The sequence below is a fragment of the Leiobunum rupestre genome, chromosome 1 (genome assembly GCF_980474605.1).
Source record: "Leiobunum rupestre chromosome 1, qqLeiRupe1.1.hap1, whole genome shotgun sequence".
Lineage (NCBI taxonomy): Eukaryota > Metazoa > Arthropoda > Arachnida > Opiliones > Sclerosomatidae > Leiobunum > Leiobunum rupestre.
This window is the reverse complement of record NC_143384.1, coordinates 14,059,414-14,075,436: the sequence shown is the minus strand read 5'-3', so window position 1 is coordinate 14,075,436 and position 16,023 is coordinate 14,059,414. Positions and strand designations below refer to the sequence as shown.

At 31.7% G+C, this 16,023-nt stretch overlaps 1 protein-coding gene across 1 annotated transcript in view; it reads right to left on the bottom strand.

Annotated features, from left to right (window-relative positions):
- The window catches only part of Myo10A (unconventional myosin 10A), a 59,900-nt gene that overhangs the window by 32,797 nt on the left and 11,080 nt on the right, over positions 1–16,023 (bottom strand). Inside the window, exon 2 of the mRNA XM_090175114.1 lies at positions 3,822–3,984. Coding sequence (XP_090031240.1) covers positions 3,822–3,872 — 51 coding nt within the window. The 5' untranslated portion in view covers positions 3,873–3,984. The remainder of the gene's footprint in view (positions 1–3,821; positions 3,985–16,023) is intronic.

Here is a 16,023-nt window from a genome sequence, read left to right as displayed (position 1 = left end):
TTTTGGGAACCGCGCTGCTTTTTTCAAGTGTAGAGATAACCGGTCAAATAAGACGGTAAAGGAATCACGTAGAGTTTATAATCTAAAAGAAGACTTTTTTTAAATTATAGATTTACGTTTATAGATAATTTTTTTAGCAATCAGTTTGGAAAAACCCGTTCTCGGGTACGCAGGGAAAACACTTTTCATTTTCGTTAAGGGGAAAGAGTTATATTTTAGTTTTGGGGATTTCGGTGCCCCTATAAAAAGGTCTATTTTGAAAGCACTTAAATGGAATAAAACACCAGTACTTCCAATATTGGCCTCTACATCAAATTGATAGGGCTCTTTCATAAAGGATGGGTTGAGGTTATTTTCACTTTAAAGGGCTTTAAGTCACGTTTACATTGACGAAACATTACACTTTAGCACGGAGTAGAAATGTACGGGTCATCTGTGGCTTCATGTGATTCCCTAGAAAATTTGGGGGAGCAATCGAAGTCTGAAAGTCCTGCTTCGGTGTCCGAATATAATGGTTCTTACAACTTTTGAATTGGCACGATTTTACCATACTTACTTTAAGCCTTGGTAAAATCGAGGGGCTGATCACTCCGCGTAATCGGTGTACAGAGCCGTACCTTTGACTGTACTAATGGGATTACGCGTAATCTTCGAAGTCCCTGCCTTTGGCAGTGCTAATCTAAGCGTAATCCGATGTACAGACTTTCTAAGAGTGGTTAGCCTTAGTTTAATATTATCGAGGGGGTAGTCAATTTAGTAATCAGGTGTACAAATCGTAGGTAATCACGGGAAATAGCTTAAGAAAATCACTGAATTGAACAAAGAAATTGTGATATATCACTAGAAATCTTCGAGAAATCAGTGGAAATCAACGAATGATTTCGAAAATCAATAACAAGGCGTACCAAGATTTTACGAGTGACTACCCCGTCGAATATCGTTTCAGGTAAATGTAACGTAAAATTTTTCTTTAAAGAAATACATTTGGAAAGCAAAATGCCACGCCATCTGATCAAGAAAATTATGTACATTCCCCATTCCGGCTAAAGATTTAGATTATCTTTAACCTTTCCAACCGTTGTCTTCCAGTTCGGATGTTTTTTTTCTTCAAAATGCTTAGATGGACAGGTCTGAAAACTAGTTTTAAAACTGAACTGAACTGAATTTTTCAAACTTTTTAACACCACCTCATTGCATTGCCCCCGGCAAGTAGTGTATCGAGTGTCTCTATCGTCGCCCATTGGATATTCGAAAAATACCCTTGGCATCACCTTAGGCCTAATTCCTCAAGCGACTTTTAAGGCCATTAATTGAGGTGGCCGGGTTACAATGCGTAGGAGGGTGGTGGCAAACCCTTCATGCCACGCGAGCCAACAGCTCCCTACACTCACTATTATCGTTAACCTCAACAAGTTTTTATGACGAACTCGGGGGGAAACCCCTTAAGCCAGTGGGGAGAGAACTTGCAAACTCACCACAGAAAGAGTTGTTCCGAGTTTTCACCCAGTGCCACAAGCTGGGATCCAACCCGGCTCCTCTTGCTGCGAGGTGAAAGTGTTAACTACTCTTTGACTCTAGCTAATTAGGACAGTGTAATACTTCTCTTTTTGTTGATAAAATGACCCCAGGTTAAGTTAGATTGTTTATGAGTTAATATCAAAAACGAAACTTGTGGAAATTTTATGTTCCGATTCAAAAGGGTGACAATATTTAACCGTTTTAAGGATTTTAAGAACTACACAAAAATTAACCAACATTAGGATAAGAGTATTAAATAAGGTAGGGTGTCGACGTGGTTAGCACTTTCACCTTGCAGCAAGAAGAGCCGGGTTCGACCCCAGCTGCTGGCTCTGGGTGAAAACATAGTACAACTTCCGCGTTGATTTTGCAAGTTCTCTTCCCTACTGCTTAAAAGGGTTTTCCCTAGTGTTTTTCAGTTTCGCCTATCCATGAAAACTTGTTGAGGTTTAACTGTAATAGTGAATGTCTGGGGTGGTATAAAGGGTTTGAAATAGGTGGTTGTTACTATTGTCGATTTGTCAAAGATTTAGTTGTCAAAAAGCAAAGTTATCACTACCCAAAATAACTTCAAGACTGAAAGGTTTTTGGGTAGTACCCAATTTTAAAACTACCCAAATACGGCAGAACTGCCTACTGAAATAGACCTGGAGTAAACGTCAGTTTTGATGATGAAAACGTTAATTTTCAATAGGCCTTGGTCTCAAGCAAAAATAAGCTCGCGAAGGAAATTCCTAGCTACCATTACCTGAAAGACAGCACACAACGCCAAATAGAACATTCTATAAAATACTACTTATATGGCTATTTACTTTTGTGTATAGAGAGTCAGAAAGTTTGGCCCTATTTTCCATGAACCAGAGAGGCTCATAAAAAGGATTATCTGGCAAACCTGCCAACCGGGATAAATGGTTGTTTCATAATCAAAATCCTAATCAATTAACGGTTATAGTTTTATACAAACCATTATAAATACTTAATTAACTATACATCATTGACTTTTTAAATAGTTCAGTTATAAACTTACTATATTTTGAAATATACTATCTTAACGTAGTCTACCTTAGCTATATTAGCTATACTTAAAAAATCGACTTTGAAGGCGACGCTTCCAAATATACCAATCATATAGATCGATTTACAATTTTAGACGTGCAAAGACAACTTAAAGGGGTAAAATTCATCCAAGGTAATGTGGTGATGGCGTTATTTGTTAGTAGATGGCGCTCTGATAGCTACATGACGTCATAATTTTGATTTTCAACGATTGGTAGAAAGTTTTCAGTATTTAGTGGAGAACGGTTTTGTTGAGATTTAAAATACAAAATTATCTTCCCTGATTAGATAGTTTAAAATTGTATTATAGTGCCATCTATGGCGGAGAGTGCTAACTACTGTTAAAATTAATCGTTAATTTAAATTACCAAAATTATATATTTTTAATAGGGATTTAAAGTACTATAATTTAGTAATTAATGAATAACTTTTTATTTTTCAAAAACTTCATAGTGTCGCCATCTACCTCAAACATTATTAAATAGGAAGATACCTCAGGTGGATTTCGCCCCTTTTTGAATATTTACCTGTAGGCAATATGTGAATGCGTCTATATAAATGATAATAAGCATAAGTTTTAAAACCAAATAGTAATTACGTTTGCAAGTCCAACTGAAGTAGCGCTATGTTGTCTTTGTGAAAGTGTTTGGCCTGTTTAGATATGAATTTATAGAAATATCTAATGACTATCGTGGCGTATGTATGAACTTAATAATCAGAACGATAATTTTTTAAAGGTGCAAAAGAAGTTTTATGGGAACAAAAAGACCTATTTTAAAACGTCGAAAAATACTAAAATATTTTGAAAAATCGGTTTTCTTTTCGTTTTCCATAAACGCCTTTTCTCGACACCCGTTTCCTGGTGGCAGAAATCAGGACTAATTCCAAAGAAAAGCGTTAAAAGTTAAAAGAGAAAAAACCGAGGAGAGGAAAGAGGGGGCTGCCATTTTCTTCAATGATTCGTGACGGACGGCGGGTCAAAGGTGGCCTTAAAATTCGGAGGTTTCCGCCCAAATACCACCATCACCAGAAGAAAAAAAAACGCCAAATATTTTCGAATTTTCACTCAACAGACGCCGACTAGAATTCACGCCATAATCTGATACGTTTCGCGTCTTTTCTTACGTAACAATAACAGTTAGAAACTGCGCCGTCTGGTTTAGAAAAAAAACCACCAGACACGGACACGGAATTACCCCAGTGAACTACCTCGGAAAAAGAGTGAAAAGTGATCCATTATCTCTTACCGTGCTGTAATCGGCCAAAGCCATAATGGCCTCCACTTCAACGGAAACCATCTCTGGTTCGTCTTCCGGTTTCTAGTCGCTCTTTGACATCTTGGTCACCGATTGATGGCTGTTGAAGTCCACGAAACTTCCGACCTTTTTACACCTCCACAATTGTTTTGAACTGAAATTAAAAGAAATTTGAAAATTAAGGTTAGGTAATTGATAAAATATTCGATTTTAAATAAACACCAATTATTACACATTTTGGAGACGATCAATAATATTAAATAGGTGTTTCTATAACATACGGGAGGTCATGTGATCATGTTTTGTCTACGTCACTTACGAGGAGACTACCCGAGGCGATAATCACCGATTTTTTTGAAACTAAGTGGGTATGTAGACCTTATGGTAACATGAAATTTCACCAAAGGAAAAATTGCAATGGGCATTAGTTTTGCCATGGCAACCGAAAATGTTTTTGAAAACACAGTACGTATATTTTCTCATTGAAAATAACATGGGAATTATTTTTTAAAATAATTCAAATTTTAAAATGATATTTTGATGAATTTTGGTCAATTTGATCAAAATATGTAAAAATTGGTCAATTGTTATTTTCAATGAGAAAATATACGTACTGGGTTGTCAAAAACATTTTCGGTTGCCATGGCAAAACTAATGCCCATCGCATTTTTTCCCTTGGTGAAATTTCATGTTACCATAAGGTCTACATACCCACCTAGTTTCAACCAAATCGGTGATTATCACCTCGGGTAGTCTCCTCGTTAGCCGTAGCTCTTGAAGGTAGAGAGCACGGAATCTGAAACTCGCGTGTGCATCTCCCGTGCAAGTAAAGCACTTAAATAACTGGCGCTCGTGACGCGGATAAAAACATTTAATTCTTCTAATTTTGGTTTAGTTGTTTTTAAGTACAATTATTTTCAATAACCAATTGCATATGTTCAGCGCGAATATTGGAATATTTTGGTGAATTTTATCCGTTAGGTTTTTTGAACATTTTGGAGGCCTGTCTTTGTAAATCTACAGACGAAAACGGGAATTTGTTTGGTAATATTATCCTCGTTTTGTGATGGTTTAAAGTACGAATAACATTAATACAGAATATGATACTGCTTCGTTTCAAAGTTTCCTAAGTAGAATTTAAACACTTCAAAAACCGGGACTAGAAAAGATTCAACACTATGAAGAACCAGATCAAAGCAACCGAGATCAAACAAACGTAGCGTTGTGGTGATCTACTACTTTATTCTCAGGCCCCGCCTACTAAAGATTTAAGGGCGCCCTCTGTTGACTGAAAAGTGATTACGAACATATTTTTACAATTTTAAATAAATATTGTTAATGTAAAATGCTTAATTATTAGTGATTATATGCAAAATATTATTAATTACATACTAAATATAATTTTTTTATTAATTACATACTAAATATATTTTTTTATTAATTACATACTAAATATATTTTATTAATTACATACTAAATATATTTTATTAATTACATACTAAATATATTTTATTAATTACATACTAAATATATTTTTTTATTAATTACATACTAAATATATTTTTTTATTAATTACATACTAAATATATTTTTTTATTAATTACATACTAAATATATTTTTTTATTAATTACATACTAAATATATTTTTTTATTAATTACATACTAAATATATTTTTTTATTAATTACATACTAAATATAATTTTTTATTAATTATACATACAAAATATATTTTTTATTAATTATACATACAAAATATATTTTTTATTAATTATACATACAAAATATATTTTTTTAATTACATCCTAAATATATTTTTTTTATTAATTACATAACTAAATATATTTTTTTTTATTAATTACATAAATATAAAAAATATAAATTACATTTCAATAATATCAAAAGTACATAATATATCTCTTACGAGATAAGTATTCATCTACCTATCTTTTACTAATGTTATTAGCTTGAATAACGCAGCTCACGTTGATCAAGAAACATTTGACAGAAAATAGTGCGGGGCTAAGACCTTCACGTCTTGATTTAAATATTCCTACGCTGCATAATTTTTAAAATTTATATATTTAAGCGAAGTAATAGACTGTTTTGGAGCAGTGCACATTCTTTTCATTTTAATGGCCAAGATGAATCCCTCTCTCGCATATTATTATAAACATTTGATAAAAAAATAAATAATATTGTTTTAGGTTATATTATAATTAACATGTTCTTTTATATTTTTTTTATTTTTTAATATAATTAACAAGCAAATATTCCTCAATTAAGCAATATTAATTAAGTGTATCGTATTCTCAGTGACTTCTATCAGCTCTTACCGTAATCATATAGCATATAATTTCTATTAAATATTAAAGAAATAAAAAACAAAATTCCAAAGAATTTCCAAATCATTTCAAATAACCTATAGCTACGTGATACGGAATCGTACATTTCCTATAACTTCATCAAATATCTAGATGATTTAACCGGCGATAAGCTTATTTACCATACCGGTAACCTTCAGGCCCACCCCCTGGCGGACAAATTATCGGGCCAAAAAATCACCAGGAGTTATCATTCTGGACGCATTTTTTTCTCAGATATATATCGTTTAAAATCCCAACGACTGTACACTAGAATCTGGGACATAAACTGAAGAAGTTTATATTCCCAACTGCTACAGTATTCGCCGTCAGACGTATACTAAAATGTGTGTCATCCATACCATACTAGCTATAATGAGTATTCTCCCCCCTACACCCTTGGAGTCGCCCGGGAAACACATTCCAGCGATTTAAACTGGTTTTGCCAATACACGCTTAAGTTTGGAATCTAATGTTAGCTAAAAATACCAATTTTCTTACAGTGGTGAAAATTTCGTTTCCCCCTTTTCATAAGAAATTTTATTAATTAAATGCCCTCCTATGGGTTGATTTACGTATTTTTGATTATTTTTACTAAATCTATTTACAGGTTGTAAATATGGAATCGAAATTTATAGATTTACATCCAAGTCGAAATATTTTACTATGGTTTCTAAATGGTTACTTAAGTTCTTAAGTTGCTTATTACTTTAAATAAGATTAAATTATCATAATAAAACCCAAATTTTGTCTAAAATGTAAGAATTTCAGTTAAAATAAGGTCTGTTCTACCGTTCTGTTTTATATTAAACTTTACCAAATCGTTTTAAGTAGATTATACGGTTGTAAATATCGGTTGAAAATTTACTGTTTTACAACCAAATCAAAATACCTTACTAAGGTTTTAAAATTGTTAAAGACGATTACAACATTAAATAAGATGAAGTTAACTTAATACAAACACTATATTTTGTGAAAAATATAAGACAAACTTAATTGTCAAAAAGACTTAATAAATTAAATTAGAATATATGGTTTGTCATTATAGGTGCCAAATTTTAAGGTTTCAAACACAAGTCGAAACTATTTACGAAGGTTAATGAAGTTGTTAACTACGTTAAATATCTGTAATTAACTTCATTGATATAGTTACCTTGATTTAACAATTTAAAAAATATACTAAATTTACCTTTACTAAATAATTTAATACAGTTCTAATAAAGTAAGATATAGGTTTGAATTTTAAGTTTTCAAACCCAAGTCTGAATAGTTTAAGAAGGTTTTGAAATTGTTCATAACGTTGTTTACTAAGTTTAAAATAAATAAACTAATTAAATACTAATAATTTGTTTTTAAAATGCAAGAATTTGATTAGAGAAAATTAACCTAATTAAAAAATTAGTGTATAAAATATAAGGTTGTTACTTAATAATCAATAAAATACTGAATTTAATTTCAATTTCATAAACCCAAAATTGAAAATTAAGCAAGGGCATTGCCACGACGCACTTATTTAATTAACCGTGATATACGGAGCTTTGACAAGCTGCAAAGGCTTTTAAATAAAACTGGTTTTAAAAGTAACTTATATATTTTGGGTTGTTTTGGAAAATTGATATCGCGTTTTGGCCAAACACGGTTAAAACTCCCCCAAAAAAATACGAAATTGAAATATTTTGCTTTTGAGCAAACTTGGAAATAAAAATGTTTTAAAGTAATCTTCAAAAATATTTACCACGTATTTAAAATACTAGTTTATTTTTAAATGTTTACAAATTAAAGGAACGAGAAAAAGTTAATCCCTAGTTGCCCATGAAATTTAGCAATTAAAATTATTTATGTTTACGTTATTATAACTATACGTATAATCTTTTATTTGAAATATTTTATGAGTTAGAATTTAGATAAAATAATGACGTATCTAGGGTATATTCCCATTCGATCGAAATCCCATTCGACCGAATTCAATATGTTTCCGAAATATAGCCCAAAAGGCGGATTCGGTTCATTGGGACCTTTTGTTTTGTTTTTTACTTCTGCCCCGAGATATAGCAGGGTACGCAAAAAACGTTATACCTAAACAAAATTGCTACAGGTGTACTAACGGTAAGGTTAGGTTAGGTTAGGTTAGGTTAGGTTAGTCTCTCACTTCCCTAGGGTGGCGCGCTTTTATAAATATATTTATGCTTTGAACTTTTTATTTATATCAAGAATACAATAATTCGAACAATTTCATTTTTTAATGTAAATGGTTAAGTTTGTAGCAATTGCGTCGAGTAAGGCTAACGCGACTTCTTCATTCGAACCCTATTTTGTGAGCAATTTTCTCCATTTTAGCTATCTGGCTACAATAAGACTATCAACACTTATTTATATAAGAAGTAAACCTATTTAAAAAACGTCTCATAAAACAAAATTTGATGTACTATAAAAAATAATATAAACGTGCAAAATTGGGCTGTAAACCGCACAATTGGGGTATTTTCGATCGATTGGGACTCAATGTTAAATCGTTTTCGAACGAATGGGATTTCGGTCGAATGGGACCAAAGCCGTATCTAGACTCTTTATTTTATTATTTTATCTAAAAACTATACGTATATTTAGCCAGGAATACAAAATAATAATAATAATAATCAGCTAGGCTAATACCCAAGGCACCACCCTAGGCCTAAGTCATCGAGCGACTTTTAAAGCCTTTAATTCAGGTGGCCGGGTATAGTTTATTTATAAAACTTGGAATTCTATTATTATTTATAGTCCGCAAGCTCGCATACCATGACATAATTAACCTCGAACAGAAACACGCAAAAAAAAGGTTACGTGAATCAGGCGGGTTATTTCCTACATTCACCGGTAACATAACTTCCTAATATATTAATAATACGAAAATTCCTCGAATACTTTTCGTTCCAAACCATAAAACGTACGTCGAACAGCAATAGCAACAAGCAACCCGCTGTTGCGAATCGAAAATTCTTTAAAAATCGGGACGAATTTGGGGGATACGCTAAACACGCTAAGTAAATTAAGGGGATAATAGAGGTTGAGCAACTCCCCCGTTTTACAATCGCGAACGTCTAGATATCCACAATATCTACGTTAAAAAAATTCCCGATTGACGTTCGACATATGTACGAACTTAACCTTCAAAAATATAAAAATATTAAAACATAAGATATGACCTTCCCAAGTTCAGCGGGTTGTGGGTGGGACCTCATTGCAGTATACCAGAAGACAACGCGGGAGGTTCAACTTAAAGGGTGGTAGTATCGTTAGGGTAAAAATTTTAGAAGCGATACGCCCTGATGGGGGTGCTAAGGTGAAAGGGGAAAATAAATATTTTCCCCCTTTTCCCCTTCGCAGAGTTTGACGACATTTGGAGACATTTGGAAAAGTCGTGGTACGAAAATGTTATTTTTACGTTTTGACAATTTCTTTTACGGAAGTTATAAGAAATCTAACCGGTGGAAGTCGCTTCACCGTGAAATTGGTCAATTTATTATTTCTGGGGATGTCTAATTTCAAGTTGTTTCTTGTACGAGGGAAAGTTGTCTGTGCTGGATAATGGTTAATTTCTCTATTGTCTCGCGGATCGTCATATTAATAGCGAAAGTTCATATGGTTTCCTAAAGGAACCTTATCTTTGAATCATTTCAGCTGCGGTTGAGTTTTTTCGCTGGGTCGTCATCAGTTGCAGAAACTGGAAATTGACGACTTTACAATATTTACAGTACAAGATATTGACGGCTTTAGAATATTTACAAAAAAAAATATATTTTAAAGCCATCAATAGCTGACATTGTAAAGCCATCAATATCTGACATTGTAAAGCCATCAATAGCTGACATTGTAAAGCCATCAATATCTGACATTGTAAAGCCATCAATATCTGACATTGTAAAGCCATCAATATCTGACATTGTAAAGCCATCAATATCTTATAAGGTTAATATCGTAAAGCCATCAATATCTGACATTGTAAAGCCATCAATATCTGACATTGTAAAGCCATCAATATCTGACATTGTAAAGCCATCAATATCTGACATTGTAAAGCCATCAATATCTGACATTGTAAAGCCATCAATATCTGACATTGTAAAGCCATCAATATCTGACATTGTAAAGCCATCAATATCTGACATTGTAAAGCCATCAATATCTGACATTGTAAAGCCATCAATATCTTATAAGGTTAATATCGTAAAGCCATCAATATCTTAATATTGTAACGCCTTCAATTACAAGTATTGAAGCTACCAAAAGATTAGGAAAGCGAAAACATTATTGGCCCACTGAGCACTCCGAGAGAAAGATTTGAACTTTTCAAAAATACTCGGCGCACTTTAAATTCTATCTAACGTTTTCACCGAAATAAATCATTTAGAAGGCCACCTTAACTTAACTAGTTAATTCTAAAAAAACCCACAAGTAACCTCGAAATATTTTTAACACTTCTACAAAAATTAAAAAAGATAATTAAAAGCAATTATAAATGGAAAATTTGAACGATGAAAAAAACTAGAGCGTACAACGGAAGACCAAGGCTTGTCAAATCACCCCTCAAAAAGATAAATAAAATACTATTTTCATTCATAAGCCGACGACAATTTTTTAAGGTCCAAAGCGCCTTGTCTTGGAAAGAAGGACGTTGTCGTCCCACGGTAAGACTTTTGGCGTTATCTGGTCCCCCCTTTCTCCATCCGCCTTCTCGGGTACATCTTATCGCCCAAAAACGACGTAAAGGTACAAACGATGTTTTTCTTTAAATTCCGACTAAAACGAGGAAAAACTTTGACTTTCTGAATGAAATCATTTTTGAAGGCTAGCTAGACCACTTAATTTACGACTATATTTTGAAGAAACAGACTCTTACGTGACGTCATCGTCTCTAATATACTGACCCTTCCTTGGAACTATGGTCGCCATCTTAACAAAATTATTTTTCCACTAAAAATAATACCCATCTATTTGCGAAGAAAAATTTACCTGAATTTTGTAAATTTAATTTTTATTCCGATTGTTCTTGAAAGGAAATGAATATAATTTTTACGTGATAGGTTTTGTAGTTAAACAATTGAATTTTTTTGACAAACTTTCTATGATAAAACAAATAATAATTCGTAAATTTCAACTATTGCAGGCATTTTTTGTTATATAACGTAACAAATAACATATAGTGATAATATTTTCATGTTAAATTCTTTTGCTGACATTTTAAAGTCAAGATAATACAATTTCTAACTTTTTTTCAGAAGTTAATGAACATATTTCAACTAATATTTTAGTATAAAGACAATTCTTAAGGTTATATTTTTAACTATAAAATTACAAAATTTCTAAAAATAACCAGAAAATTTAAGGAACTTTATAATAATAAGAATTGATTAGTATTACCTTCATATTATTTTCAAGAAATTCCTGAACTATTCCTAGACTTTTTAGCCTATTTTAAAAATCCGAATTTTTTTTCGTGAGCTGTTGAGTCCCTTACCACAGTTCTATATAAATTTTAAATGAAACTAAATAAAATAAAATTCCATGACAATTCCAGGTCTTTGTAAGTTCCCTCACATTTCCCTGACCTGTGTGCCAACCCTGATTATATAAGAATTCCTGGAATTTGTTGAGAAGCACAGTTTTAAATCCTAACTTTCTAAGAAGTAGTTTGGATTTATATCAATCCTGATTAATTAAAAGGTCATTTCAAACGCTACAAGAAATGTTGACTCAATTCGCTTTCACATCGTTTCCAAAACAAAACGAAATAATTATAAATATTATCTTTGGAAAAATATCATTAATTTCAGTGATTAAAATTCTTACGCCAAAGGGGAAATTTCAAAGTTGAACCATTAAAAATTATCTCTACAGGGAGATAGGTGACGATAACTCACGACTTGATACTTAGAAGAGGACTTTGCGAGAGACCTGCGTGTTGATAAAAAACACAAATCACGTTTTTTTAAAATCACTTCCGAATTAATGGATTCGAAATTTTAAAGGCTAATTTAAATTCTACGAAGTTTTTTTCGGTTTGTAAGAAATTAGATTAGGAGATATTATTCATTATAAATCTTAAAATGAGATGAAAACACTAGACATTTACTAGTTAACTCATGAAAAATGATATAGCTTCAATGAAGACTTTTTTACTAGCTGGTAAGATTAATTAAGTTTTCTTATCTTTTAAAATTACCCTTGAACTTAATTTTTCCTCATTGTTTTAAACTTGGAATTTATTTTTTTTTAAAGTACGTTTACGTTTTAAATTTATGCATAATTCATATTTAAATTTAAAATAAATTATGTTATTTTTTTCAATACAAAAATATAAAAATTTAAATTTCATTTCCTTCGATATTTCCCGTTATTTTGAGGACACGGAAAAAAATGAAACAATTTATAAATTTTATAATTGAAATTGTAATGCTTTTCTTTAAAATATAATCAATTTAATTACTTGAAATAACCACGAACAACAATTTGTTTTTCTATTTTTGATTAAACTTAAACGGATATTGAAAAACGTGAAAGGCTTATAAGGAAAACGGAAAACATGTTAAATAATTAAATATATATGAAATCTTCGCTCAATTAAACCAAACAAACTATTTTTTCGTCGCTAATATCCAAGTGAAGTAAAAAGAGGGGGGTCTAAAACAAGGAGGGGGAAGTGAAAGTTAAGAAAAAAGCTGTTTTGTTTGTTATTGTAAACCTACACTTAAAGGCCAAACGAGTCCCCACCCTCACGATATTTCGAAACTAAATTCGTAGCATAAATCTTTCTTTAAAAAAAAAGACCAAGGCTTATATTTAGGCCTTGGATTACGCATTTTCCGCAGAGTTAAAACAGTCGTCGAGGAATATGTTTAAAGGAAAGTCCATCGTTTTACCGCATGGCCAATCATTCGTTCATTTCGGAGTTAAACCCCCTCCCCCCTTGAGGTATTCGACAAGACAGCAGACAAGAGCGCTCATCTTACGACAGACACAGCCACTAAATTATCGAGATTATTATACAGTTTTCCGCTCGCGAAAGTCTAAGTCTTTTGGTTGGAAAAAAGTGTTTCTGTCGTTGGCTATCAGGTGGCGGGTTCATCGCACCCTCCCCCTCATACGTTGTGAATGAAGTCTTTCGAAATATTTTTACTATTACAGGTATTCTACATCGCCTGTCATTAATCGTCTTTTAACGCCATCTTGGAAAATGGTGGCCAAACTAGAAATTTCCATATCTAATTGAAGTATCAGAGTTGCCTTATAGTATCAATACCATAGAATATCATTTTAATAATCTAATAGTAATCTTATTTGCATATATTTCGGTCAATAAATATTTTTTTAAATAACATAATCCAAGCTTATTGTACGGTAAACAATATAATTAAGCGTCAATTTTTAAGCCCTTTAAATGGGTCTGTTATGATAACCCTAGCTACATAAGAAGCTTAAAATGCCATATATTAAAATGGAAAAAAAATTAGATTTCTACCGCAATTATTAAAACTACATCTAATAAAGCGCGCGTTTCGTAAAATTAATAGCAATATTCTATATTAAGAAAATCGGATAGGAAAAATGGTAATGAACTAAATATCACATAAAAAAGTGTCAAAAGGGGGAACGAATAATTAATTACGAATTAAGTCATCAACCCCTTCGTAATAGAATATTTTATTACAAAGATCCTCATAGCCTAGATTGTGACGGCGCGGAGTAGTGGGGAAAATAATAAAACATTAATCGATATTTCAGTGTTTTGTTCGAAAATAGGGGGAAATAATTAAGAATTATTTTAATAGTGTAATTAAATACCAGGAAAACATTCTATGTGCGCCACTGATGGGGCACAAATTATTCAATAAAGTGCCGAACGAAATTATTATTATTATATCTTTAGCAAAATATATTGGGAAATATTTATCCCTATAGCGTGCCCACAAAATGAACTGTCGAACGAGTCGGTACGGTTATAAAGGAAAATAAATTCATTCTCTAATCTTTATTCAAGGCTGTACGTAACGAAATTCATACCGACGAAACTAGATTGATATTTTTAAATATCAATTTAGCTACAAGGGTTATATATTTCTCAAAGGGTAAAACACCGTTTGTTCAGATACCCGTCCGGTTTTAAGAATTTCAAGTTGAAATAAAGATACTTAATTAATTTAAGATCAAAAGTTATCTTCTAAAATTTATTCTAAAATTGGGTACGAATTTAAGAAATTGAAACAATTCCCTTATAATTAGGATAGTAAGAAATTATATTAAAATTCGTATTTTTAAATATTAAAGAAGGTAAACTTGTTAAACCCGCACTAGAAAACGAAAAAGGAGATGCACAGTTTACACGTTTTCTCTACTCATTTTCTGGTAATAATAAATTATGCTCAATTTTAATTAAATTTAACATTAATCCATAGTCATGATGTTCAAATCAAGAGTATAAAAGCCTATATTAAAATTAAACTACGGCCCAAGGTATTATTAAATTAAACTAACACTAAACCATGTTCAAACTAACTTATTGATTCAAGGTATTATTAAATTAAACTTAATACTAATCACGATTCAATTAAATAAAACATTCCATGTGGTTCAAACGAATCGAACATTAAACTTTGTTCAAACGAATCGAACATTAAACTTTGTTCAAACGAATCGAACATTAAACTTTGTTCAAACGAATCGAACATTAAACTTTGTTCAAACGAATCGAACATTAAACTTGGTTCAAACGAAACGAATATTAAACTTGGTTCAAACGAAACGAATATTAAACTTGGTTCAAACGAAACGAATATTAAACTTGGTTCAAACGAAACGAATATTAAACTTGGTTCAAACGAAACGAATATTAAACTTGGTTCAAACGAAACGAATATTAAACTTGGTTCAAACGAAACGAATATTAAACTTGGTTCAAACGAAACGAATATTAAACTTGGTTCAAACGAAACGAATATTAAACTTGGTTCAAACGAAACGAATATTAAACTTGGTTCAAACGAAACGAATATTAAACTTGGTTCAAACGAAACGAATATTAAACTTGGTTCAAACGAAACGAATCGAACATTAAACTTGGTTCAAACGAATCGAACATTAAACTTTGTTCAAACGAATCGAACATTAAACTTTGTTCAAACGAATCGAACATTAAACTTTGTTCAAACGAATCGAACATTAAACTTGGTTCAAACGAATCGAACATTAAACTTGGTTCAAACGAATCGAACATTAAACTTGGTTCAAACGAATCGAACATTAAACTTGGTTCAAACGAAACGAATATTAAACTTGGTTCAAACGAAACGAATATTAAACTTGGTTCAAACGAAACGAATATTAAACTTGTTTCAAACGAAACGAATATTAAACTTGGTTCAAACGAAACGAATATTAAACTTGGTTCAAACGAAACGAATATTAAACTAATATTAAACTTGTTTCAAACGAAACTAATATTAAACTTGGTTCAAACGAAATAAAACATTAAACTTTGTTCAAACGAAATAAAATATTAAACTTGGTTCAAACGAAACAATGTTCAAAATATTCGTACGAAACGTCAAAAAAAATTAAAGTTAACAAAGCATCTGTCCCCAAAAAACCAAAATGATTTACAGGGTACTAACAAGATCAGGAATCAAATAAAAAATCAGGCTGCATATAATTACATATAATACCCACATTTAAGAGATCAAACAGTACAGAATCGGAGCGCGTAAAAAATATATGAGGCAATAATTTATTCCTCTATCAACTGGTCATTGAAAAACATTAGCGCCGAAGTGAAATAAAAATATAACCCAAAAAGTG